At 40.9% G+C, this 25,760-nt stretch overlaps 1 protein-coding gene across 2 annotated transcripts in view; it reads left to right on the forward strand.

The window, feature by feature from the left end:
• Positions 1 to 22,762, forward strand: part of LOC144607899 (dnaJ homolog subfamily C member 11) — a 31,968-nt gene extending 9,206 nt beyond the window's left edge. Inside the window, exons 2-16 of one of the 2 annotated variants that reach the window (XM_078425027.1) lie at positions 765 to 894; positions 1,757 to 1,830; positions 2,463 to 2,564; positions 3,480 to 3,605; positions 5,198 to 5,320; positions 6,528 to 6,601; positions 8,180 to 8,369; positions 9,774 to 9,859; positions 10,451 to 10,567; positions 11,889 to 12,044; positions 14,764 to 14,833; positions 17,309 to 17,366; positions 19,137 to 19,279; positions 20,453 to 20,582; positions 21,612 to 22,758. In XM_078425027.1, the coding sequence (XP_078281153.1) occupies positions 765 to 894; positions 1,757 to 1,830; positions 2,463 to 2,564; positions 3,480 to 3,605; positions 5,198 to 5,320; positions 6,528 to 6,601; positions 8,180 to 8,369; positions 9,774 to 9,859; positions 10,451 to 10,567; positions 11,889 to 12,044; positions 14,764 to 14,833; positions 17,309 to 17,366; positions 19,137 to 19,279; positions 20,453 to 20,582; positions 21,612 to 21,637 (1,605 nt within the window). In that variant the 3' untranslated portion in view covers positions 21,638 to 22,758. Of the gene's footprint in view, positions 1 to 764; positions 895 to 1,756; positions 1,831 to 2,462; positions 2,565 to 3,479; positions 3,606 to 5,197; positions 5,321 to 6,527; positions 6,602 to 8,179; positions 8,370 to 9,773; positions 9,860 to 10,450; positions 10,568 to 11,888; positions 12,045 to 14,763; positions 14,834 to 17,308; positions 17,367 to 19,136; positions 19,280 to 20,452; positions 20,583 to 21,611 lie in introns of both variants that reach the window. The other variant, XM_078425028.1, reaches the window with a different exon arrangement.
• The last annotated feature ends 2,998 nt before the right edge of the window (positions 22,763 to 25,760 follow it).

Here is a 25,760-nt window from a genome sequence, read left to right on the forward strand (position 1 = left end):
CTATCTGTCACAAATCCAGTCTGGCAACTATGTCTTTTAGAGTGTTGTTAAAAGTGATGCTACTGAGGATTAATATTGAACCTCCCAACCCCAGAGTGCATTCTATGCCTTGCTGTTTCAGTGCTTCTGCCAAGTCTTGTTCAACTAATTCATCAGCTGAGGGAGAGTCTAGGTCATTTCCACCGTTTTTAATTTCTGTTTTAGAGTAATGTATAGTATATCCAAAGCAGGTTGTAGCATCGTTTCCGAGGACATTTAAGAACTGGAAAATTTAATTCAGCATTTCCATTGATATCAGCAGTTCCAGTTCTGTTTACACCTGTCATTCCCAGCTACCCAAACCAGTGATCCTTGCACAGGCCCAGGTAACTGGGCAAGAAATGGAAAGGAGTTAATGAGAAATTTCTTTGTTCAGCAGGTGGTGAACCTGTGGAATCTGCTACCACGGAACAATGTAGAGGCTATCAACAAATATAGTTAGAGATTAGATGAATTTATTGGTATGGAAGGAAATGTTTTGGGGAATACATTATTGAGATAAATGATCAGCCATGATGGTATTGAACGGCAGAGCCAGCTTGAAAGGCTGATTGACTACATCGACTATTTGTTCTCTCGGATACAATCAGAATCTTGATATCTTTTCCAGAAAATATCTGTTCAGATGTTATTAAACTAAATCAAGCAATGGGTTGTTCTGGTGACAATGTCCCAGGAATTAACTATTTTGTTGTGTTTAATGTTAACTAATTAATTAATTGCAGGCCACACAAGAAGAATTGAAGGCTGCCTATCGACGGCTGTGTATGCTCTACCATCCGGACAAGCACCGAGACCCTGAACTGAAACAACAGGCAGAGACTCTATTTAACCTTGTGCACCAGGCTTATGAAGGCAAGCACGCTGAGCAGTGGAAGGATCTTAGAAATATTGCTTTGTCCATTTCTCCCCTCTCCACACAATTTCTCAGTACCTCTCTTTACATTAAAGCCTTTTTGTTCATCCTTGTACTGTTGAAGCTGTCTGTGTGGAGTTTGACCAAGAGGGCTTGCCATGCTGCAGTGATAGAGTTGCTGCCCAACATTGCCAGAGACCCAGGTTCAATCCTGGGCTCGGGTGTGTCTGTGTGGTTCTCGTTCTCCCTGTGGCCATGTGGGTTTCCTCCTGGTGCTCCAGTTTCCTCCCACATTCCAAAGAAGTGCTTGTTTGTAGGTTAATTGGCTTCTGTAATTGTGTAGGGTGTGAAACTGGGATAACATAGAACTAGTGTATGGGTGGTCACTGGTCGGCAAGGACTCACTGAGCCAAAAGGCCTGTTTCCACGCTGTATCTCCAAGCTAAACTAAACTGAATTCTGGGTGCTCTGATTTCCTCCCACATCCCAAAGACATAGGGATTTATAGGTTAATTGGCCTCTGTAAATTGCCCCTAGTATGTAGGGAGTGGATGAGAAAATGGGTTTACATAAAACTAGTATGAACGGGTGATCAATGGTTGGAGTGGACACAGTGGCTGAGGGAACAGTTTCCATGCTGTGTCTTTAAACTAAACTACTGTGTTATGATAAAAAAAATATAAATCATTTTTTTCATATTTAATATTTCTGTCTCTAATCAATTCTTATCTTGCTGTCTTCCACGTGCTCTCTCTTTAGCCATGCCCTAACTTAAGTTGCATCTCTGGCTGTGGAGCGTCTCTCCTTGTTCTTAAAGATTTTTTTCTGAATATTGTTTTTTCCCTCTATTTCTCTTGGCAGTACTTAGTGACCCGCAGAGCAGAGCCATCTATGACATCTATGGTAAAAAGGGCCTCGAAATGGAAGGATGGGAGGTAAGGCAACATTCCAACCCCAGTGCTTCTCCCCAAATGCAACATCCCGAACTCAACTCCAGTTACAGGTATCTTTCTGCACTGCCTTTAAAGATGCAGGAAAGTGATTTGGCTAATCTTGATCTAGTTCCCATTTGGTGTGAGCCCACAGCACGGACCTTCCATTATGAACCTTAATCCTTTTTCTTTGTCCAACAGCAGTTCGAAAAAATCTCAGTGGTTTTATAGAAATTCTTTCCTATGATGTTGATGGTGATATAATTTATTCTCAAATACATGTCACAAAGGTTGCTTGTGCGCTGAGTAATTAAAATTGGTGTCCAGAAGTTCACGATTGATTTGGAAGTTTTATCCTGAGAGTCATAGAGTTGTACAACAATGAAACAAGCCCTTCAGCCCAACTCTCCATGTTGACCCAGATGACCCGTCTGAGCTAGTTCCATTTGCCTGCACTCCAGAGAGTTACTCCAATACAACTTACTGATTCTGTTTGCAAGATTATTAGAATGCTGGACTGTCCTTTTGCTTCACTTTTTTTTTTTAAATAAGAAAATTGAAATGTTTCATGCAGGTGATTGGAAAATAGTTATAAAAGTTTATTTGTGGATTGATATCTTTTGCTATTATAACAGATCGTGGAAAGGAAGAAAGCAGCAGCTGAAATACGTGACGAGTTTGAGAGGTTGCAGCGAGAAAGAGAAGAGAGGCGATTGCAGCAAAGGACAAACCCCAAGGTAAGGAAAGACACAGGATGATAGAAAAATGAGTGTTCCCTGTTTCTGAAAACTCCTCCAGTTCCTTCTGAATCTTGTTCTTTCTCTGTCTCTCTGCAAATGTGTCGGGTGTGGATAGAATTATAAGTTCTCTGCCTTGATTCAGCTGAGGTCGAGTCAGGGGAAGATCATGTTTCAATTTATGCCCATCGGGCATCTGGTCCTTAAAGCTTTCGTGTTGAATGTCAAACGGGCCTGGCTTGGAATATTCTTAATGACACAGGACATCCTTCGACTACTAAGTTCCAAAGGGATGAGCTCTGCAGGATGGGAACAGGAAAATCCGTGATCAAGTAGTGAAAATTACTAAGTGGCCTAATTGCTTGAGTCACAAAACATTTGATTGTAGTTTCTGACTTAAGTATGTGATTGAAGCTGCCCTGGTTCTGTTAGATCTGTATTTTTAAGCCTTGTCTTTAGGTTTGGATTTTCATTCCTATTTAGAGCATGAAGTTAATCATAATCGCAATGATTGTGATAATGTCATTGTCACCATTTAAACAGGCCTTTGGGCTTTATAGTTCAGCTGAGATGCATTGCTTTTCATGTGTTTTTCTATATGCCAGTTTGCCAACTTCACTTTGTTTTCCTTTATAATTGTGGGCAAAGGAATTTTAATAGGAATATTTTAAATTACATGAAAATAGGACTGAATTATCTTGCACTCTCTCCAATTTATCATATTTCCCCCAACCCCTGCCTTCTGTGGGGTTATTGACTACTTATTGTGCACCACAAGAGAAGAATGGGGATGGATATACGTTTAAGTTTGTGATTCTTTCGGTTACTTTAATGAACTGCACTCATCATTGGAGTACTGTCTCTTGAAAATTCCAGGTTGTAATAAAAAGACACTGTTGCTTAATTTTCTTGCAGGGTACAATAAGTGTCGGTATCGATGCCACGGATCTGTTTGACCGCTATGATGAAGAATTTGAACAACCCGGCAGCGGGTATCCTCAGATAGAGATCAATAAAATGCACATATCGCAATCCATTGAGGTATGAAGCAACAGAAGGGGATGATGTCTCTCATGTCATGAGGCCTCCTTATATCAGTACTCAGTAGAGAATGTTGTTTCAAGATTTCCAATGAATGTCAGTGACCAATGAACTATTTTGAAACTTCATGATAACACTGTCCTATTTGGTAGTTCACTGAGTAATCCACCCCTTCCCCACAATATGACTGTGAAGAACCATGGCAAGCACTGAACTCCACTTGCTGCAGTTGCACTTGCATCATCCAAAATTCTCCAAAATATATTTTAAGATTTGTGATATGCCAGATCCTGATTGGTTTTGAAGAGCCAAGCTATGATAATTCAATAATTTAAATTGCTGGTGCAGTATTAAACTTCACAGGCCATGAAAGTTCAAGGTCCAACTCTGGTATGTGCCAAATAAATCAATCTTGGCTGGGGTTGATGGATGAACTGCAGTGTTGAGTTAATCAAATATCCTTTCATGGTCAATCTACTCGTTTCCTCCCTAGGTAAAAAAAACTGTCTGGGTTTTGTGCGTTAGAAATCCAATTGTCTTCTGTGTCAGATAATACCTTTGGTAGAATTTAGATTTAATTATTTCTATCCGAAGTTTGCAGACAACAGACTCTTTAATGGAGTTAAATAGATGTGGATTATCCATAGGTTAGTAGATGCAAGAGCAGTTTTGACACAAAATTTCACACCAGGACTATATTCTGGTCTCTTCTGAATTGACTTTTCATCCTTCCTCTTCGGGTAGTGAGTATGAGGAGGAATGGCAGACAGTACAATGTTCACTCAAAGACTAAGTCAATTGTAGTCGCTCCCCAGAATACAATACAATACAATATATCTTTATTGTCAATGTACAGGGGTACAACGAGATTGGGAATGCGCCTCCCATACGATGCAATAAATTAATTAGCTAGTCAGTATTAATTTAAACATCCCAATGAAACAAATTAGAACAGTTTTAAAACAGAATAAAGTGCAAGTAGATCTGTGCCGGTTCACTGTGTTCAATCCAGCTGAATTGACATTTCATTTCAGCTGGGTTCTGGGGATGGACTATAATTGACTTGGTCTTTGAGTAAACAATGTACATTTCCTATCGAGTAAGGATTGTGTGTGTAGGTTTTAAGATTAATTATGGGTTTGGATACAATATTATCACCAGTCAAAAATCTTGGATGATTCATTAAAAGCTCCCACTTGATAAGATACAAATGGGTGGCACAGTGGCGCAGCTGGGAGAGCTGCTGCCTCAGAGACCAGCAGAGACTGGTTCGATCCTGACCTCGGGTGCTGTCTGTGAGGAGTTTGCATATTCTCCCTGTGACTTCATGGGTTTCCTTCAGATACTCCAGTCTTCTTCCACATCCCAAAGATCTATGGGTTTGTAGATTAATTGTCCTCTGCAAATTGCCTCTAATGTGTAGGAAGTGTGCATTAGAGAATGTAGGGCCTGTTTCCATGCTCTATTTCTAAAACCTAAAAGCAAGAACGTAGCAGCTTGAATTCTTTGATGGTTAGACGTCTTAAGAAGGGGCACAACGAAAGAAAAGGGAAATTAAAAAAATTCTAATTTCACCAATGATTTTCATCAAGGCTCCATTGACCACGACGGATACAGCTGTTCTGGCAGGGAGCCTCTCAACGCAGAATGGTAATGGTGGTGGTTCGATCAACGTAGCCTTACGGCGAGTAACGTCTGCAAAAGGGTGGGGTGAGGTAAGGAGCGAATCTTAACATTTTGCAATGAAATGGTATAACGTGCCATGAAGGGAATTTCTTTACAATTATTATTTTTCCAGGAAAGTGTTAACCTTGAACTTGGATTGTATTTGTATGTAGAAAAGGTGTGCAGGATGGGTATTTTGAAAATAATTGCTCATCAGCTTGTTACATGATATGTTGGTGAATTAGAAAAGTTTAATTCTTACACCATGTTAATAGGGAAATGTTTGTTCCATTGAAAGTAAATTTATGGTGTCACCTGTAAACTTGTTCATTTTTATCGGCATGCAGCAAGGTTGTGAAAGATGCTGATGTGATACTGAGGGAACATGGCAGTTCACATGCAAGTGACATGCTTTCAAATTCACATCTCCATGAGTGAAAAAAATTATCCTGCTTGCAGTTTCTTGTAGCTTTTAATTGGTAGTTTGGTTGTGTCAGTTTCAGGTCACTAGTGATTCTAACACTCACAAAAACCCATTACAGTACACTGCTTTCAATTGGGGTTTTTTTTCTGAAGCCATTTTATTTATCAGTATATTTTGATTGTTTTTGACTGCTGTGCAGTCAATTCTCCCTGACATCCACCAACAGCCAACTGCCTTGGTGAATGCTCAATGTGACAGCATCATATTGGTTGCTGTTGGTGGTGGTGCAGGGGTCAGTGAACAATATCTCGTTCTATAAAGTTGCGTGCAATCAAGACCATTAACACATGGAAGGTGTGTCTGTTTTTTAATAATGAGGGATTTTGGAAGTAAACCATTTGTGGGTAGAGATTTGTGCTTCCAACTCTGTGGTAGAAAGTTTTACATCAGGGTCATGAAATTCCTCAGAGGGTGCAGCCATTTGTGTCACAGTACAAACCAAAAATGAGATGAACCAGCAGTGGAACTTTTTTTATTTTGAAGGACAATCATTGTCCAGGAAAGCCTTCTGGTTGCTTTCACATAACACCCTAGGGTTGTTTGCTTTTGACTGAAGCAGCAAAATATTTAACTCGTCATCCTTCAGTTGAGCTTGTGTTGCCCTGAAGTTGGATGCAAACCCGTACTGGCAACTTGGAGGTGAGTGTCACTGACTGACATTGAATGTTCACACTGGGTTAATGAACTCTAAAACATTGTTGCAGTCACATGAATTAGTGCAGGGTCTATAATGTTTCATTATATCTCAGATGCCGACATTTTGTATTCAATAGTTGGAATTTGGAGCCGGAGATGTTCAAGGACCTTTAATTGGGATGAAAATATTCCGAAACCTCACCTCACAAAGGTAAATGATGCGAATAGGTTACATTGTTTTGTTCCTCAATTACTAGACATGAAAATGGCCAGCTGTTTTTGATAGTGGTGAGTTTCAGATTTCCCTTATTTTCAGTGTGCAAAGATGCTTTTTAGTTTCCCTCAGATGATGCCCTGTTGTTTTAGATTTGTTCCTAACAGAGAGAACAGTTGTGGGCGTCTGCACTTTCAAATCATTTAATTGTTTTAAGCATCTCAATCAGTCTTCAGTTGTGTCTAAATTCAAGGTGAATTCAAGCTGGGTTTATCCAATTTATTTGGATATAATATATCCCTGTAGGTCTCAGTGTTGTAATGGGGAATTGGTGATTCACCTCCTCCAAGGCTATTGTAGCCTTCCTGAGGTTCAGCAGGATATAAAGGTTATAAATTAATTGCTTGGATACCAAATACACTGGTATCCAACCCAGAGCTGAGCAATTTAAAAGTTTATTGTCGGGATAACGGATGCATTATTTTGAATTTGGAAAAATGTTAGATTTTGGAAAGGTGGACTGGCATGGACTGAGGACATGTTAACAGACAGAGAAAGGAATACATGAGTAATTGTAAGAGTAATTTTTGGGTTGGATTTCTCAAGGATTGGATCTTGGCCCTTGCTAGTTATAATTGCTATTAATAAATTGGACTTATGGACGTGTATCGAAGTTTATGAAAGATGCAAAACTAAGTGGGCAGGTAAGTTGTGAGGAGGATGCAGTATCAAATAACTTGTTGCATTAGTGGGCAGTAAATTGACAGTTGGAACATGATGCGGAGAAACTTGATCATCCTCATTGATAGTAAAAGCAGAATTATTTTAATGATGACTTTAAGAAAGGTTTTCATAGTTATTTGAGATATCTTGTTCACAAGTTGCAATGTTAACATGCACGGACAGTAGCTAACTGGGAAGCAAATGGTGCATTAGTCTGTACTGTAGAGGAGTAATGTGCATTAGTCTGTACTGTAGAGGAGTAATGTGCAAAAGGAGATGCGTTTTGCTCCAATTATGGATCTTGATGAGACCACATTTGAAGTACTGTATACAGCTTTGACTTACTTACCTGTGGAAGGATGTAATTTCCTGAGAGGCAGATAGCTGGGTTGATTCCAGGGACTGGGTTAATTGACCTTTTGAGGAGGAATTGAGTGGAAGAATGAGATATTATCTCATCAAAACGTGAAATTACCAAAGTGGAAACCAGGAGGATATTTCTCCTGGAGGGTTATATCCTCAAGGAAAAATATTATAGTTAGCTGGTGAGAACCTGAGGTTAACTACAGGGAAATCATGCAGACTTGGAAGAATGAGGTTCAATCATTGCCCTGTTGCTGAGACTCAACTGGACTTGCAGCTGAGGCAGGAGCACCAAGGATCCCCAGAAACCCTCTTGGTGTTAATTGTGTGAGGGCATGGTTATATTTGCCTAACCAGTGCTAATTGGCTTAGGTCACACCTGATGAATGGTTAATAATTCCTAAGAATAGGAATGTCAAAAAGATTTTTTTTAAATTAAAACGGTCTTTGCTTAAAAATGTTCTCTTTGTTTTCCTTGGTCCCATACAGTTTTATCACCACTCACTGCGCACTACAGTTTTCATCTCGTGGCATCCGTCCTGGGCTGACGACGGTTCTAGCACGGAATCTCGATAAGAACACGATGGGTTACTTGCAGTGGCGCTGGGGCACACAGTCCGCCATGAACACCAGCATAGTGCGGGACACTAAAACCAGTCACATCACAATAGCATTACAGGTAAAGTGGGATTATATACTTTTTATATATACATTATACACATTTTATATTATTGTATCCCAAACATTCTTCTATTATGTACTGTGGTCCATAATTATTTTTTTCCCAACTTTCTGCCCTTCCCTGCAACTAGTGACAATTTAATGATAATTCTGACTTGATACTGGGGCTTAGAACTCCTTTGTCTCACAGCACCTGGTGTCAACATTGCCAAGGCAGTTACGGATGAAGTATAGAATAAAGGTCATTAGTGATAGGAGCAGGATTAGGCCATTTGGCAAATCAGGTCTTCTCCACCATGGCTGATCTATCTCTCCCTCCTGCCTTCTCCCCATAACCCCTGACACCCGTATTAATCAAGAATCTATCTATCTGTCATAAAAATATCCATTGACTCGGCCTCCACAGCCTTCTGTGGGAAAGAATTCCGCAGATTCACCACCCTCTGACTAAAGAAATTCCTCCTCATCTCCTTCCTAAAGGAACATCCTTTAATTCTGAGGCTATGACCTCAAGTTTAAGACTCTCCCACTAGTGGAAACATCGTCTCCACATCCACTCTATCCAAGCCTTTCACTATTCGGTACTTTTCAATGAGGTCTCCCCTTATCCTTCTAAACTCCAGTGAGTACAGGACCAGTGCTGTCAAACACTCATCCTATGTTAACCCTCTCATTCCTGTGATCAATCTTGTAAACCTCCTCAGGATCCTCTCTGGAGCCAGCACATCCTTCCTCAGATATGGTGTCCAAATTTGCTCACAATACTCCAAATGCGGCCTGACCAGCGCCTTATGCAGCCTCAGCATTACATCCCTGTTTTTATATTCTAGCCCTCTTGAAATAAATGTTAGCTAGCATTCAGTTTGTCTTCTTTACTACCGATTCGACTTGCAGATTAACTTTTTGGGAATCCTGCACCAGCACTCCCAAGTCCCTTTGCACATCTGATTTCTGGATTCTCACCCCATTTAGAAAATAGTCTACGCCTTTATTCACACTCCCAAAATGCATGACTGCACACTTTGCTACACAATATTCCATCTGCTACTTCTCTGCCCACGCTCCCAACCTCTCTTAAGTCCTTCTACACTGTCACAAAATCAGAACAGTTAGTAGATCAATACTAAATTTTTTTCAAATTTAATCAATAGCCGATCTTAACAAACTAAAATTGTCAATTTGCCCAGTAAGAGGTGGCTTTATTTGTGGGTTGATTTCAGACCCATTTACCTTTGGACAGTTAAACCTTGCACATAGAATGGACTTTTCGTCTTATCAACCTGGCTTGAGTTTGAACCAATATCCCAGGAGGTAAACTGACTGCCTAATCCACTGTGCTACTATTTTCTGCTTCATTATGAAAAGTCTTTTGATATTAAAAAATATATATGTTGTTTTACAGCTTGGAATCCCTCATTCTTTTATGTTACTGAGCTATCAATACAAGTTCCAGGATGAAGATCAAACTAGGGTAAAGGGGACAATCAAGTAAGTTTTTTGTTTGTTATTTTTACACGTAGGTTGCAACTTTGGCTGTATAAGCAACAATACAGACTAGTACACAACTGTATTAATATAAAATGCAGATGCCTAACTTCAGTAAGTGGAAATGCTAATGAAATTTAGGATAAGATAGGTTTTTGATCAAATATTTATGCTGGAATCTTGGTCAAAAAACAACGTGCTGGAGGAACTCAGCAGGTCGGGCAGCATCTGTGGAAGGAATGGACAAACGGCAATTCAGGTTGGGACCTTTTTTCAGACTCGAGAACATCCCGACCTGAAATGTCTGTCCATTCCCTCCACAGATGGTGCCTGACCTGCTGAGTTCCACCCACAACTTGTTTTTTTTTGTGCTTATTTCTGGGACTAGTTAGGAACAAGACTTCAAATAGCGCTGATATAGACTAACAGAGTCGTGCTACAGGCAGCAATCTAATCAAGAGTTCAGGTGGTTAAAATATGAAACAATAGATCTACTATGTTTTTGCATGCCATAATTCCATAATGCATAGCCAGGAGTAAAACCTACATTAAAGTGACAATGTTTCACGGAGCCTGATGTGGTTCTCCCTACAGGACAGGATTCTTCGGCACTTTGGTCGAATACGGTGCTGAGAGGAAGATATCCAGGCACAGCGTCTTAGGTGCAACTGTTAGCATTGGGGTACCTCAGGGAGTGTCTCTCAAAATTAAGTATGTACTGAAGAAGAATGGATTGTTACATGTAAAATTCTTTAAATGAACATATTTTGTTTAAGAAGCTAGAGTTTATTGTTTTGAAGGGTTTGGTGAAAGTTTTCCATTCACGAAATTTGTTTCCTGGACTTGTACAGTTGCTGATTTATTAAGTGTAAGGTTGTGGGTTCAACTCCTTTTCCAATCTGTATCTAGCTGATGGGCGGTGGATCTGCAGGGAATCTGATAAGTGATATCTTCCCCAATGCTCTTCTTCAATTATACTTTCAGAAATGTTTTAACAGAGTTCTGAAAGTGGACTCTGTACTTGCCTACACAGTTGAATTTTATGAAAAGACAAGAAGGCAGGTACCAAGAAAGAATAAATGCCAGGAGAAAAAGAATAGGCCATTTCCAGACCTGGCATTTGCATCTAATTTCCTGCAGGATTTTATTACATAATGACATTAGGAATTTGAGACCATTTCGGATTAATGGAGTGGCCATGGTCTGACTTTGCCCACTGTTGGTTGGAACAAATGCCAGAGATAAGAACAATAGGTGTGAGATAGCTTTTTGCGGATTGTGAAGCCAGAGGGAGGAAAGTAGCAGGAGGGGGCGGGGTGGAGAGTAAAAATAGATAGGTCCAAGTGGGGCCGTGGGGGGGGGGGTGTATGGGGGATAAAAGGGGTGGTGGTTTATTAGAGGTTACCTGAAATTGGAGAATTCAATGTTCATACCGTTGGGTTGTAAGCGATCCAAACAGAATATGAGGTGCTGTTCTTGCAGTTTGTGTGAGGCCACACTCTGGCAATGAAGGATGCCCAGGACAGAAAGGTCAGTGTGGGAATGGGAAAGTGAGTTAAAATGGTTAGCAACGGCCTTGACGGACTAAACGCAAATGTTCAGTGAAATGATCACCAAGTTTACGCTTGATCTTGCCGATGAACAGGAGGCCACATCAGGAACAGCGGTTGCAATTGATTATGTTAGAGGAGGTGCATGTGAACCTCTTGTCTCACCTGGAAGGATGGCTGGGGATCCTGGGTGGAGGCAAAGAAGGAGGTATAGCCACAGGTGTGACATCTTCTTTGTTTGCAGGGCAAACTACCTGGGGGGGTGTTTTGGATGGGAAAGGATGAGTGAAGGAGGAAGCCGTCCCTGTGGCAGGTGGAAAGGGGTGAAGATGGGAAGATGTGACTAATGCTGGGATCAAGTTGGAGGTGACGGAAATGTCAGAGTGTGATGTTTGTGTCTTGTACTGCATGTGAGAAAAACAAGCATTTGTGAATTTCTTTTTTTTTCCTGAGTTTTGTTTTCAATTTTCTTTTTGTTCCAGATTAAATCGAGCCAGCCAGACTTACTTCTTCCCCATTCACCTGACAGACGAACTCATGCCCAGTGCCATCTTCTACGCTACCATTGGACCTCTGGTCATCTATTTTGCCATGCACCGACTCATCATCAAACCCTACCTCTTTGCACAAAAAGAAAAGTGAGTGGACCCTTGGCAGGGTGCCAGTCCATCCTGTTTTTTCTTCTTTAGCTTCCTTGCATTTACCCCTACAGTTGTAGTTGATATCATTGTCTATTCAGGTCAATGTGGTGCCCTGTCATTCCAGATGTGAACTTTACCCCACAACCCTCCACCCTAGGCACATTTATTGCTGATGACCAGTCTCATCTTATCTGTATTTGAAAGAGTAAGAGAGAAAATACACAGTAGAAAATATACAGGTCGACAAAACTATTCTGCAAGTAGTTGTTCTGAAACATTTTTGCACCGACATTTTAGAAGGGTGCAAATATCACCCTTCATCTCAGTTTTGCAAGTTGTTCACTTGACACTTAGATCGGTCGAGAACAATGCTCAACCACATTAGTTTTAGTCTCTCATTCTAAAAATATATCCAATGCTCTTGATTGATTGACTGATATAACATGGAAACAGTGTTCTAATCATCTTAATAATAAGCATAATAATAATATTGGTTATTTCAAATAATCATCGATCATTCGTTCACATTAGTTCTATGTTATCCCACATTTTCATATATATGGAGGCAGATTATACAATTAACCCACAAAGCCATTGTTTAACACCAGCCAGCAAGTTGCTTCCAAATAGCCTGAACTTCCAGAACTCTCCTGCACGACTCCAGTGTAACAATAACCTTTCAATGACTATTTATTCACAAAAAGCTGGAGTAATTCAGCAGGTCAGGCAGCATCTCAGGAGAGAAGGAATGGGCGACATTTCGGGTCGAGACCCTTCTCCAGTCTGAAGAAGGGTCTCGACCCGAAAAATCGCCCATTCCTTCTCTCCTGAGATGCTGCCTGACCTGCTGAGTTACTCCAGCTTTTTGTGAATAAATACCTTCGATTTGAACCAGCATCTGCAGTTATTTTCTTACCCTTCAATGACTCACTACCAGCTCAAGAAACCCAAACAGTGAGGATAGATTGCTGTCTCTAAGTTCCTTCATTTTGCTCATTTACTTCAAAGATTTTAAAAATCCTGAACACAAACTTGGCTGCCTGTTTTCCAAATTTGTGTTAGATAGAATATTTGGTTCAACTTCTGCGCCAAACTTTGCTAGATTTCCTGCTTAATTTTATGGGGTAATTACATGTTCTGGCCACGTGATGGCTCTGTGGAGCACATTTCCTGATAATCTTCCGAAATCTCACCACAATCTTATTGATGAAGAGAAACTTATATTCATCAATTGCTTGTCGGTAACATCACTGAGAATTTTAAACCTATCCATATTAATGGTATGGGCGTCACTATTGAGTTCCAATGACAAATTTCTCTAACACCTCTCTCTCCTTGATCTCTCTGTCTCCACCACAGGGAACAGACTGTTGTCTAACGTCTACTACAAAATCACTGACTTCCATAGTTATTTGGACTACATTTCCACCCACCCGGCCTCTTGCAAAGACGCCATCCCCAACTGTAGATTTCTCTGTCTCCTCCGCATCTGCTCCGAAGATGAGGTTTTCAATTCTAGGACATCCGAGAAGTCCTCTTTCTTTAGTAAACGTGGTTTCCCCTGTGCTCTCATAGGTCGCTCCTCTGTGACCCATAGTTCTTCACTCACTCCTCCTTCCACCAGACGGATCATGGGTAAATTTGCACTGATCCTTGCCTTTCACCCCACCGCTTTCTGCAGCTCCTTGGTTCACTCATCCCTTCCCACACAAATCCTCCCAGGTACTTTCCCCTGCAACCAGAGGAGATGTAACACCTGTCCCTATGCCTCCTCCCTTTCATCCATCTGAGGATCCCAGCCATCCTTCCAGGTTCACATGCACCTCGTCTAACATCATCTACTGCATTCTGTGTTCCCGATGTGGCGTCCTGTACATCAGCAAGACCAAGAGTAGATTCGGAGACCATTCTGCTGAACACTTGCACACTGTCTGCCAAGGCCTGCTGCTGGATCTCCTGGTTGCAAACCATTTTAACTCCCCTTCCCATTCCCATACTGACCTTTCTGTCCTGGGTCGCCTCCATTGCTAGAGTGGGGCCAAACTGGAGGAACAACACCTTGAATTCTGCTTGAGTGGCTTACAACTTAGCCATATGAACATTGAATTTGCCAATTTTAGGTAACTACCCCAACAAACAAACCTCCCCTTTCTTCCCCCTCTCTTCCCTATGCCCCACCCGGATTGCAACCATTTCTCCCTTTCGCCTTTCCTCCCGTCCCTTTACATCTTTATTCCTTCCTCTGGCTTCACAATTTGCACCTCTTCTCTCCTTATCTCACACATTTTGTCTTTTCATCTCAGGCCTTTGTCCAACCATCTGCCGATCCTTACCTGTATCCACCTATCACTTGCCAGCTTTGTCCTTCCCCCACCTCTTTTCCAGCTCCCTCTCTCCCCCTCCACCACCACAATCATTCTGAAGAATAGTTCAGACCCAAAATATCGCATAGTCATGTGCTCCCGATTTGGTGCCTGGCCTGCTGAATCACTTTTTTTTAATGTCTCCAGCATTTTGTGTCTTTTTTTGTGAACCAGCATCTGCATTTTACTTTCTATTAAATATCTACAAATTACTTTCTGTTAACTTGTTCTCTCTCTAACTGTCTGCTATGCATTTCTTTTAAGGGTGAGATGTCTCGTATTTGAAAAATTAATTGTGTTTGGATGGCAGTGAGATAACTTGCCTTTGTGCTTTGGGTCTGTTTATTTGACAGGGAATTGGAGAAACAGAGAGCAAATTCATCAAGTACGATAGCAGTGAAGAAGCAGGAAGCTGAGGCAGCGGTAAGAGATGTTTCTCCCATCATCCTGAACCCCCGTCCCTTCCAACTATATTCCTCTGGCTTTACATCTCACTACTTTTCTCAGCTTATCTGACACACTTTTGTCACAAATTTGTCTCCTTTTCATCTCGCCTTTGTCCATCCATCTGTCAATAAATATCCCTCCCACTCCCTGTATCCACCTAACACTCGCTAAGCTTTGTCCCACCACCATCTCTTTTCCAGCTTTTTCCCTCCTGCTGTAATCAGTCTAAAGAAGGGTCCTGCCCTGATATGTTCACCTATTGGTGTCCTCCAGAGATGTTGTCTGACTCACTAAGTTACTCTAACACTGTGTTTTAAGCAAGATTCCAGCATCTGCAGTTTCTTGTGTCCCTGACGTGTCATTTATCGGGTAGAAAAGAATATGCAAGCTGTAGCTGAAACAAGAACTGGCGATGTGAAATTTCTCTATCTTATCTTCCAGGGGTGGGAGTGGGGAGACTTTGTTCATGGTACGTGGAGATTACTGCAAGTGCTCGCGTTTATGTCCACTTGTGCTGGCATACTCTTTTACGCCCTTAGCTTGGGGGGAAATAGCAATCTTTTATTGTGCTGAACTTTTTGATGAGGAAAAAATATTGATCAATTCCTTTTAAAATTTAACAAGCCCAGTCAAAGGATCTCTAACCTTCCATATTTCAGGAAATGAAGCCTAGTTTGTTAGTTCTACTTGGAATCTAATTCTTGGAACTGAAAAATATTACAAATGTGAGCTGCATTCCTTCATTCTTTTTACTGCCAGTATAAACCTCCTAAATCACAAACTCTACTGACCTAGCTGGCTCAGACTAATTTTGCCTCAGTTAAACTGAGCTTGTTTCATTTTCTCACTCCATGCATTTAGAACGATCACTTAAACAAGAACACGTGTAGGACAGTGCTTTCACAAAAATCTTCTAGTTTCCCGCAATCTCCTCCCTTGCCTCTCTCTATAACCTGGAACCTGGGATATCTCCCATTATATTCTGGGGATTTATCCAGTTTGACGCTCTTTAAGAGCCCCAACACTGCTCCTTCTTAATCTCAAACTGTCCTTGCATATATCCTGTATATCGGCGAGACCAAGCACAGGCACAGCGACCGTTTCGCTGAACACCTCCGCTCAGCCTGCCTTAACCTACCTGATACTGTATTTCGGAGAGACCAAGCGCAGGCTAGGCGACGGTTTCACTGCACGCCCCTGTTCAGTCCGCATTAACCTACCTGAGAAACTGTGCCCTCCTTACGCAGTCCATCATGGATGTGGCCCGTCTCGTCAACGTGGTTGCTTTCTAACTGCCTCAGGGTGGGAGAAAACAAAGATAGATAATAAATCCTGGCATTTGTAGCAACATCCACTTCAACCAAATTTGGTGGCACAGTAAAGCTGCTGCCTCGCATCCCGGGCTTGATCCTGACCTCGGGTGCTGCCTGTGTGGAGTTTGCATGTTCTCCCTGTGACTGCATGGGTTCCTCTGGGTGTGTGTGCAGGTATAAGGAAGTGGGTTAACATAGAACTTGTGTGAACAGGTGATCAATGATTGGCATGGACTGGGTGGGCCGAAGGGCCTGTTTCCATGCTGTATCTCAAAACTAAACTTAAACCGCAGGAAGGTGCCCTATTGCAGCATGTGTCAGTATTGTATTGTGGTACTGGACTTCTTCCACTGGGTGGCAGTAGAGACCAGTACCTGTCCACAAGGTCTGTTCACAGCAGGAAATTTCTTAAAGTGAGGGTTTGTTGAATCAGAAGAAATTGTTGATCATTTAGCATGGAATGATGGATGAACGGGACTTGAAGAAAGTTGGAACTGGGCTGATCTCTACTTTCAAGGATTCGAGGGGGAGGCTGGCTGGAAGACTAGTTTGGAAATAACCAAAATAAGACTCTTAGTGCTGGAGTAACTCAGTGGGTCAGGCATCATATCTGGAGAACATGTGTCGTTTTGGGTCGGAACTGTTCTTCAGTCTAATTGTGCTTGGGGGAGAGAAAGCTGGAAGAGAGGAGGGGCAAGAAATAACGAGGGTATCCCCATGACATGCTCCCACCAACTGCTTGGTCATGGGATGCATTCCATTTCCATTTCTAAAGAAAATAATATGTTGAGCAAATATTTTTTAACATTTGTACTAGTTTATTATTTTTAGCTCCCATAATAACTGCATATAATTAGAAGAATTCCATTTTCTAAACACAGATTCCCCCTGTATTTCCTTTTGTGAGTCAATAATTCCTGTATATTGATATAATGTAACTATCAGATCTTATGTCTTATAATACCTAACTTTGTCTGTTAAGAACAACTTGTATCAATCTTCTGCGATGCTTAAAAGCATCTGTAACATAAAAACCACAAACATCGAGGCACACAGGGCCACGAGTGTACATGCACACCCATTCCCTCTACCTCTGCTCTTTGTCATGTCTAAGGATCCCTAACAATTTTTGCTTCAGGTTCGTTTGATGCAGGAGTCTGTGAAGAGGATCATAGAAGTAGAAGAGTCTAAACTGGGTAAGAATGTGTTTCACTGAATTTGTGGTGTTTGTCACTGCATTTTGATTTTTAGCCCATTAGCCCCGCCACAATTTATAAATTTACAGTGACCCAAGCTATTTCAGTGGAATGACTGATGTGGGAAAATATTTGAAGAAGTAAAATTCCTATTCAATGTACATGGAAAATTTGATTACTTAAAAATATGTTTTTTGGGGTGCAAATGCTATTCAGTTATACAGCATATAAACAGTTCAATCTGTCCATTCCTACCAAGTTGCCTATCAGAGCCAGTCCCATTTGCCTACATTTTGTCCACATTCCTCAAAAACTTTACTAACCATGTACCTGTCTAAATGTCTTGTAAAGGATGTAATTATTTCTGCTTGACCACTTCTTCTGGCAGTTCATTCCATATACCCACTTCCCTCTGTGTGGAAATGTTGCTCTTCAGGCCCCCTTTAAATCTTAAATATTTCCCTTTTCTCCTTAAACCTATACAGTCTAGGTTTTTTTTGGGGGGGGAAAGGACATGACCGATTGCCATATTATGCCTCTCACGATTTTATATACCTCTATAAAGTCACTAAGTGTTGTTTTGGTCATGCTGCTTGCAGGTATGACCTGCTTAATTTGCTGAGGAGTTGCAATTGGAATTGAACCCCGTGCTATCATCAGCGAATATCCTTGATCTTGACTTCATGATGGAAGGTCATTGATGGAGGAGCTGATATGGAGCAGTATGTGATACTGTTTGTGGTCTAACCAGGGTTCAATACATATACAACATTCCTTGTGTTCAATCTTGTCCCATGAAACATAAACCCAGTGTCTGGTTTCTGCATCATAAGTTTTAATAACGTTTTTATACTCGGAAATTCCTCATTTCCTCTATCCTACCTGCCAAACAATAAATTTGCTCTCCAGTCTTCCTCCCAAAGTAATCCTTTTCTGAGTTTTTCTGAGTTTTACTTTATTTGTCAATTATTTGTCCATGCTGCAAGTACATGAATGACATCCTATAATTTGTCAGTGTCCTCAGTAGTGTAAATCGCTGCGTGCATCTTTCCAGTACAATATAGCATCATCAGCAAATTTGGAAGTTGCCTTTTTTTAAATTGCAGAGTCTAAATAATCAGTGTCAGTTATGAACAGCAGTGGTTCTGGAACTGATCTTTGTGAAACCACACTATTTACTGTCTTTAATCCCATTCGCTGCTTTCTGTCCTGAAACCAACTCATTCTTCCGATTCCACCAATGTTACTTATCCATGTGCTCCAGAGACGTTGTGTGACTTGCTGAGTTAACCAGCATCTGCAGATCCTTGTGTCAACAATCCATTCTGCTACATATCTCCTTGGTCGGCAATATCCATTAGTCTACTCTGTCGTACAGAGTTGGATAAATTACATATTTTGTACTACAGCAGTGCATTCTCTTTGTTGCCTTCTCAAATACATTCGGTGCCATTGGTGAACCATAATCTTCCTTTTTTGAAATCTGTAATTATTTATCATACTTTTTGTCTCTTGAGATGCTCTTGTATTCTCTTCTTTGCTAGAGATGCCATCCCTCCTCCTTAAATGGAGGTACTATGTCAGTTATCCATCACCACACTGTTTTCTGTTGATTTATTAAATGTGTATATGTAGTTATGTTTCTGCTGCGTCTAGCCTGGATTATTTTAGAACGTGTAGGAGCAATCAATCTAGGCAAGGGTTTTTTTTCCCGAGTATGGTTCGTTTGCTGAAATACAAAAGACTTGTGTGTTTACCTGTCTCCTCCAGGCTTAATCATAACCAATGCCTGGTATGGAAAGTTTGTGACTGACAACAGTAGGAAGAATGAGAAGGCAAGGGTGATTGATGTAACTGTTCCTCTTCAGTGTCTAGTGAAAGAGTCAAAACTCATCCTTACTGAAGCATGTAAGGTAAGGCTGATTTTTAAAAAATCTCTCGTACTTTCTCTCAGGCCCATGAGCAACTTATTCCACCTTTTATTTATTTTTGTCCATTTTGCCCACCGCTATACCTTTTTCACTAATTCACTAACACACAAGATGAGTATAGAGTTTCCATTTGATCTACTGAAAGCCTCATCATCACTCCTTGGTTAGAATCCTACACTATAACTCCAGTTTTACTGCACACATGACTCATGTTGTCTTTTAAAAGCGCATTTTATGCGCATAGTGTCTTTCAATACTGCAGAATGTCCTCGAATAGTTCATGACTAAAGCCAAACATTATTGTTATCCAGGAAAATACTTCAGGCAAAAGCTCAGTTAATCTGATTTGATGGCATTTTATTCTGAGGTGAATGGAGTTAGGTTTCTGAATAATTTCCCAATTGTAACTTTACTTTCCATTTGAAACAACATGCATCAATAATCTCTGTCCCACCCACTCCCCTGACATTAGTCTGAGGAAGGGTCTCGACCCGAAACATCACCCATTCCGTTTCTCCAGAGATGCTGCCTGTCCCACTGAGTTACTCCAGCATTTTGTGTCTACCTTCATGCATCAATAGTGTTGGACTGTCCATCTAGATTGTCTGCTCGTCAAGTGTTGTGGAAGTCTTAAGTTTAAGACTTTATCAGAGACCAGGGTGCTATCAACTGAGCTTGTCAGAGAATAAGATTATGTTCCAAATAAATTTCTGTAACAAAATAGTAGAAATTAAATGATTCTTTTATCAACTCTGCTTTAATTAATATCCCCCTAAGATAATGCCTCTTGCTGGGGTGAAATTCTAGAGATTTCACTTTCTATAAAAGTGAACTAAAATAGGATTATCGGCATGATATTAGACCGAGTGGCACAATGATTATTTTCCTTGAATCATTACATATACCTTTGTTGAAAGAGTTCCCTTTATTGTGATCAAGAGTAGAACTTTGAAAGATTAATCTTCATTCCACTATCCTCCCAAGATTGTCACCAATGCAGCTTTTCAATTGCTGCCAAAACAAATCAAACAACAGGTTAGTGCGACCTCCATGATTCTTGCTGCACCAACGCATGCACCAATGGGAAGTCCCCATTATGTACGTGCCAAGATTCTTTCCGTTGGTAATGCCTTGCATTTTGGACATCTGTTACAGGTTGGTGTGCCAGGATTCTACGACCCATGTGTCGGGGAGGAAAAGAGTCTGAAAGTGATCTACTTGTTCCGAGGAGTTCTGCACCAGGTTATGGCAGCAGACAATGAATCCCTCAGGATACCAAAGCAATGTATGTGAAAAGTGAACCCTTTCACAGTTCCATGCTGAAAACAATGTTCATATATGCTGTTATTAATTTTTTTAAGTGCTCACCCAAATCCAGATTTTAAGTATAGCACATGAGATGCAAATCCCCACAATTTGGTGGTAATTTCAAATTAAAAGAACACTTCTACTTCACCAGCTGCCTCTTTCACTGTTAGTTTGAGTTATGGTTAATAGATTGCTGGGTACACAGGATTTCTGTGCGGCTCTTGGATGATGAGTGGCTGATGAAGCAAAGATGCAGAAGGCAGTTCATAGAATGGAAGATGGTTAGATTCTTTGGAGGAGGTCATTGCTCAATCCTTGTTGGACAAGAATGTTACATCAGTTTTGAACCCCATTTGGCTGTTGTCCTGGTCTTACTGCATGCAGATGTGGAGCAAATTATTATCAAAGCAATTGCAGTTACACACTTCCAACTCTGACCTTGTTCTGGAGGGAAGGTCAATGAATTGTTTGTATTTCTGGATACTGATGCTGCTGGTCAGGCCAGCATTTCTTGCTCATCCCCAATTGATGAGTAGGCTGTAATGAACCACCTTTCTGAACAATGGTAGCTAAGATGGTTTATTGGTGCTTTACCAGAAAAAAACTTAAGTGGGACTGGATGTTAGAAAATAAATGTCTTCATGTACAGGTGTTAACGATTCAAAATAACATTTACAGTGGGTTTAAAATGGGAAATGGAAACTTGTCAGCTCACCTCCTATGTCTCAGACCCACATGGAAACTAAACTTGTTGCAGTCAGCACTCCAGTCATGTGCAGTAACTCTCAAGTTCATTCTGTGAACAATGCTATTGTCTGCTTTGGCATTTCTTTATGTGGAAATGATGGGATCATTGAATAAATTTCCCGCTGCAGATATGCTAAGTTTGTATCTTATTTGTGCTTTCAAATCTTGCTTGTTTCATAAAAAGAATATTTTTGTCTGATAAACATTTTTTTAAGTCGCCGTGATGTCTGAATAACTACTCCTCTGATTCCCTCTGCAGCACACAGGACTGACACAGATGGTTGAGGAGGAGATGCGCAGTGATATGGGGTTGGACCTGAACAGACATCTGCTGCTAAACATCTCCTTAAACCATAAATTAAAGAGAGAATGCACATATGATTATTTTTATGTATGTAGTTTTTTTTGTTCTTTTCTGTGTATAAAAGATTAAAAAGATGCTTTTACAGATCACGAAATAAAACATTTGGTCGTGGGTTTTCCATAGCATATTTGTCACTGGATGCTGTAACAGTCTGAGGAAATTCAGACGTTTCCTGTGCTCTGGAAAAATATTCTGTTTTAAGTCTATTTGATGTACAAAAGAAATTTAAAATAAACCCAGATACTATTGCCATAATATATTTTTTTCTTATTTAGTTTCCATTCTCCATCTGTTAACCTAAACAGTGAGTGACAGGTTATTTCAGGATATTGCCTGACTTGCTGAGTTACTCCAGCACTGTGTATCATTTTTATTCTAGAATGGATCCCTCTGGTGGAAAGGAATATTGCATTGTCCTGACAGAGTTGGATTCTTCGCCTTGGTACAGACCAGGAATCAAACAATGGTTAACAAGGTGTTAAGCATGAACAAAAACTATTTGTATTTCTACTGTAGACTTTAGGGACTGCAGATGCTGTAATCTTGAGCAAATAATACATTGTGTTTTGGTTTTTTGCATTTCTATTATGCCTTTTAAAAGAATGAGACATGCAGGAGCATAATCAGATAAAAATGTGGCATTGCACCAGAGAAGGAGACATTGTTAACTAAACAATTGGTTGGAGGTATCGCTTTGGCAGAGTTTTAAAAGAACAGTAAGACTTAGAGGTTTTGAGGTAAATTTAATAGCCGAGTCTAATGGCACAGCTGCTGGTGATGAGCCAAAGTAAATGAGGATCTATTACCAGTGAGAGATACAACAACACAGCAATCCAGCATGGCTCTGGGCTGGAGCAAGTTGCAGAGACAAGGCTGAGGCATTGGAGAGATGTGAAATAAGTACTTAAAATCTGAGGCACTGCCAAGCCAAGGGTTCATGTAATTTATTAAAGACACTGATTAACTGATTCGAGGATGTAACTAGTAGAGTGGATAAGGGAGAACCAGTCGATGTGTTATATCTGGACTTTCAGAAGGCCTTCAACAAGGTCCCACATAGGAGATTGGTGTACAAACTTAAAGCACACAGTATTGAGGGTTCAGTGTTGAGGTGGATAGAAAATTGGTTGGCGGACAGGAAGCAAAGAGTAGGAATAAACGGGTCCTTTTCGGAATGGCAGGCAGTGACTCGTGGGGTACCGCAAGGCTCAGTGCTGGGACCCCAGTTATTTATAGTGTATATTAATGATTTGGACAAGGGAATTGAATGCAACATCTCTAAGTTTGCGGATGACACGAAGCTGGGTGGCAGTGTTAGCTGCGAGGAGGATGCTAGGAGGCTGCAGAGTGACTTGGATAGATAGGCGAGTGGGCAAATGCATGGCAGATGCAATATAATGTGGATAAATGTGAGGTTATCCACTTTGGCGGCAAGAACTGGAAAGCAGAGTATTACCTGAATGGTGACCGATTAGGAGAAGGGGAGATGCAACGTGGCCTGGGTGTCATGGTGCCCCAGTCATTGAAAGCAAGCGTACAGGTGCAGCAGGCAGTGAAGAAAGCGAATGGTATGTTGGCATTCATAGCAAGAGGATTTGAGGTTAGGAGCAGGGAGGTTCTGCTGCAGTTGTACAGGGCCTTGGTGAGACCGCACCTGGAGTATTGTGTGCAGTTTTGGTCTCCTAATCTGAGGAAAGACGTTGTTGCCTTAGAGGGAGTACAGAGAAGGTTCACCAGATTGATCCCTGGGATGGCGGGACTTTCATATGAAGAAAGACTGGATAGACTAGGCTTGTACTCGCTGGAATTTAGAAGACTGAGGGGGGATCTTATAGAAACATATAAAATTCTTAAGGGGTTGGAGAGGCTAGATGCGGGAAGATTGTTCCTGATGTTGGGGGAGTCCAGAACCAGGGGTCACAGCTTAAGGATAAGGGGGAAGTCTTTTAGGACCGAGATGAGAAAACATTTCTTCACACAGAGAGTGGTGAGTCTGTGGAATTCTCTGCCACAGAAGGTAGTTGAGGCCAGTTCATTGGCTATATTTAAGAGGGAGTTAGATGTGGCCCTTGTGGCTAAAGGGATCAGGGGGTATGGAGAGAAGGCAGGTACAGGTTACTGAGCTGGATGATCAGCCATGATCATATTGAATGGCGGTGCAGGCTTGAATGGCGGTGCAGGCTCGAAGGGCCGAATGGCCTACTCCTGCACCTATTTTCTATGTTTCTATTGCATGATATGAGTTAGGGATGAGGAAGCAGAATTCATAAGATCCTGGGTTGGATCCTGACCACAGACACTGTCTGTATGAGAGTCACGTTCTCTCTGTGACTGTGGGTTTTCTCCAGGTACTCGGGTTCCTCCCACATTCCAATGATGTGCAGGGTTGTAGCTTAACTGGCTTCTGTTAATTATCCCGAGGAGTAGGATAGAACTGATGATGGGTGATTGCTGGTCGGCGCAGACTCAGTGGGCTGAAGGGCCTGTTTCCACACTATCACTAAACTAACCAAATAATGAGTGGAAGATGGGAAGAGCTTTGAAATAGTTGAGACTGTAGGAAATGATATCTACAGCAAAGGTTCACACAATTATGGTAATGGAGATGGACAATAGCATAGAAGCAAATGTTGCTTGTTTTTGTGACTTGAGTATAGTCAGAAAATCACCAAGGCAGCTGATGTTGCAATTAATCCAGTTCAACCTAAGATTAGCCATTTAGATAATAAACATACAAAACTCTTTTTCTTCAGTGCCTCAATTTTCTGGGAGAGGATCATTTTAATCCCAAATATTCTGCATGTCATATTTGGAATTCATTCAAAAAGATTATACTTCATACTCTGCAATGAGATTAAAGAATTTTACAAATGAGGTATTGATATCTTTTTACACGTCTTGATACTTTTCTCATACATAGTGTAAGTTGCAAGACAAATAATTATTTTGGACCATGAAATCAAAGCATAACATATTCCTTGAAGGGTTTAAAAACATAGATATGTTATATCTAAACATAGACTAAACATAATATGTTTAGTCACGTTGATCTTTTCTGTTGTGATATCTGCAATATCAATCAAATAATAGAGACAATCTGCACAAAAATTCATTTGGACACAACAAACTAAAATGCTAGTGCGATGTGTAATGTTGAGGATTGCCTGCAAATCAAAAGCTAAAGAAAAAAAAAATTACAGTGACAATAATTGTTGCACGATTCACTTCATAACTGAAGCACTTCAACTGGTCCCATCCGTCATGAACATGTATAATCTGTCATGAACGTGTATAATTATTATTGAAAGCGAGCTCTGCCAAATGTTAAGCAGTATGGATGTGGCAGGAATTGAGGCATTAAAATAAGGTAATAGTCGCTAAAGTTGCTTGTGATGTCCTCCAATATTAACATACTTTCCTGATCACTGCAACAGTGTTAAGGGAGCGGGTTAAGTTGCTAGTGATTAAATAACAAATTTGAAGCTGTTGCTCATTTCTTTAGCAGCTCCGTTGACGAGAAGGGGGTTGTGTACACCATCAACGCATATATTTATCAAACTAATGACTGAGCTAATCTAATTCAGGCTGGTTTCGAACATGCTCCAGTGCACCTCGTCAAGGCAGTCGTTAAGTCCACTCTCAGCCTCTTCAGACCATTGCTATATTACTCTCATTAACGGCATCTTGCACATCAATCTCTCTCGGTACCAGCAGAAGCAGCACCAACAGTTCATTCTTGAGGGCAAAGCTCATCTGGTGAACATGGTGCTCATTTTCCAATTTGTCTCTGCAGAAGATGCACCCACTGTCTTGACTTTTAAACTGACCATCTAGCCACTGGATCAAGATCTTGCTCTCTAGCCCATATGAAACCTGCTTCAAAAAACATACCGGCCACTTTTCTACAGTATGTGTTGGGGACCTGGAATGTCAGGGTCCTCACAGACAATCCCAACTGCTTCAGATTTGAATACCGTTCCACTCATAGCTTAGAAATTTAGGCACCTTGTTAGCAGCCCAACTGCACCATAGTATCTAATCCGA

This window comes from Rhinoraja longicauda, chromosome 30 (assembly GCF_053455715.1).
Source record: "Rhinoraja longicauda isolate Sanriku21f chromosome 30, sRhiLon1.1, whole genome shotgun sequence".
NCBI lineage: Eukaryota > Metazoa > Chordata > Chondrichthyes > Rajiformes > Arhynchobatidae > Rhinoraja > Rhinoraja longicauda.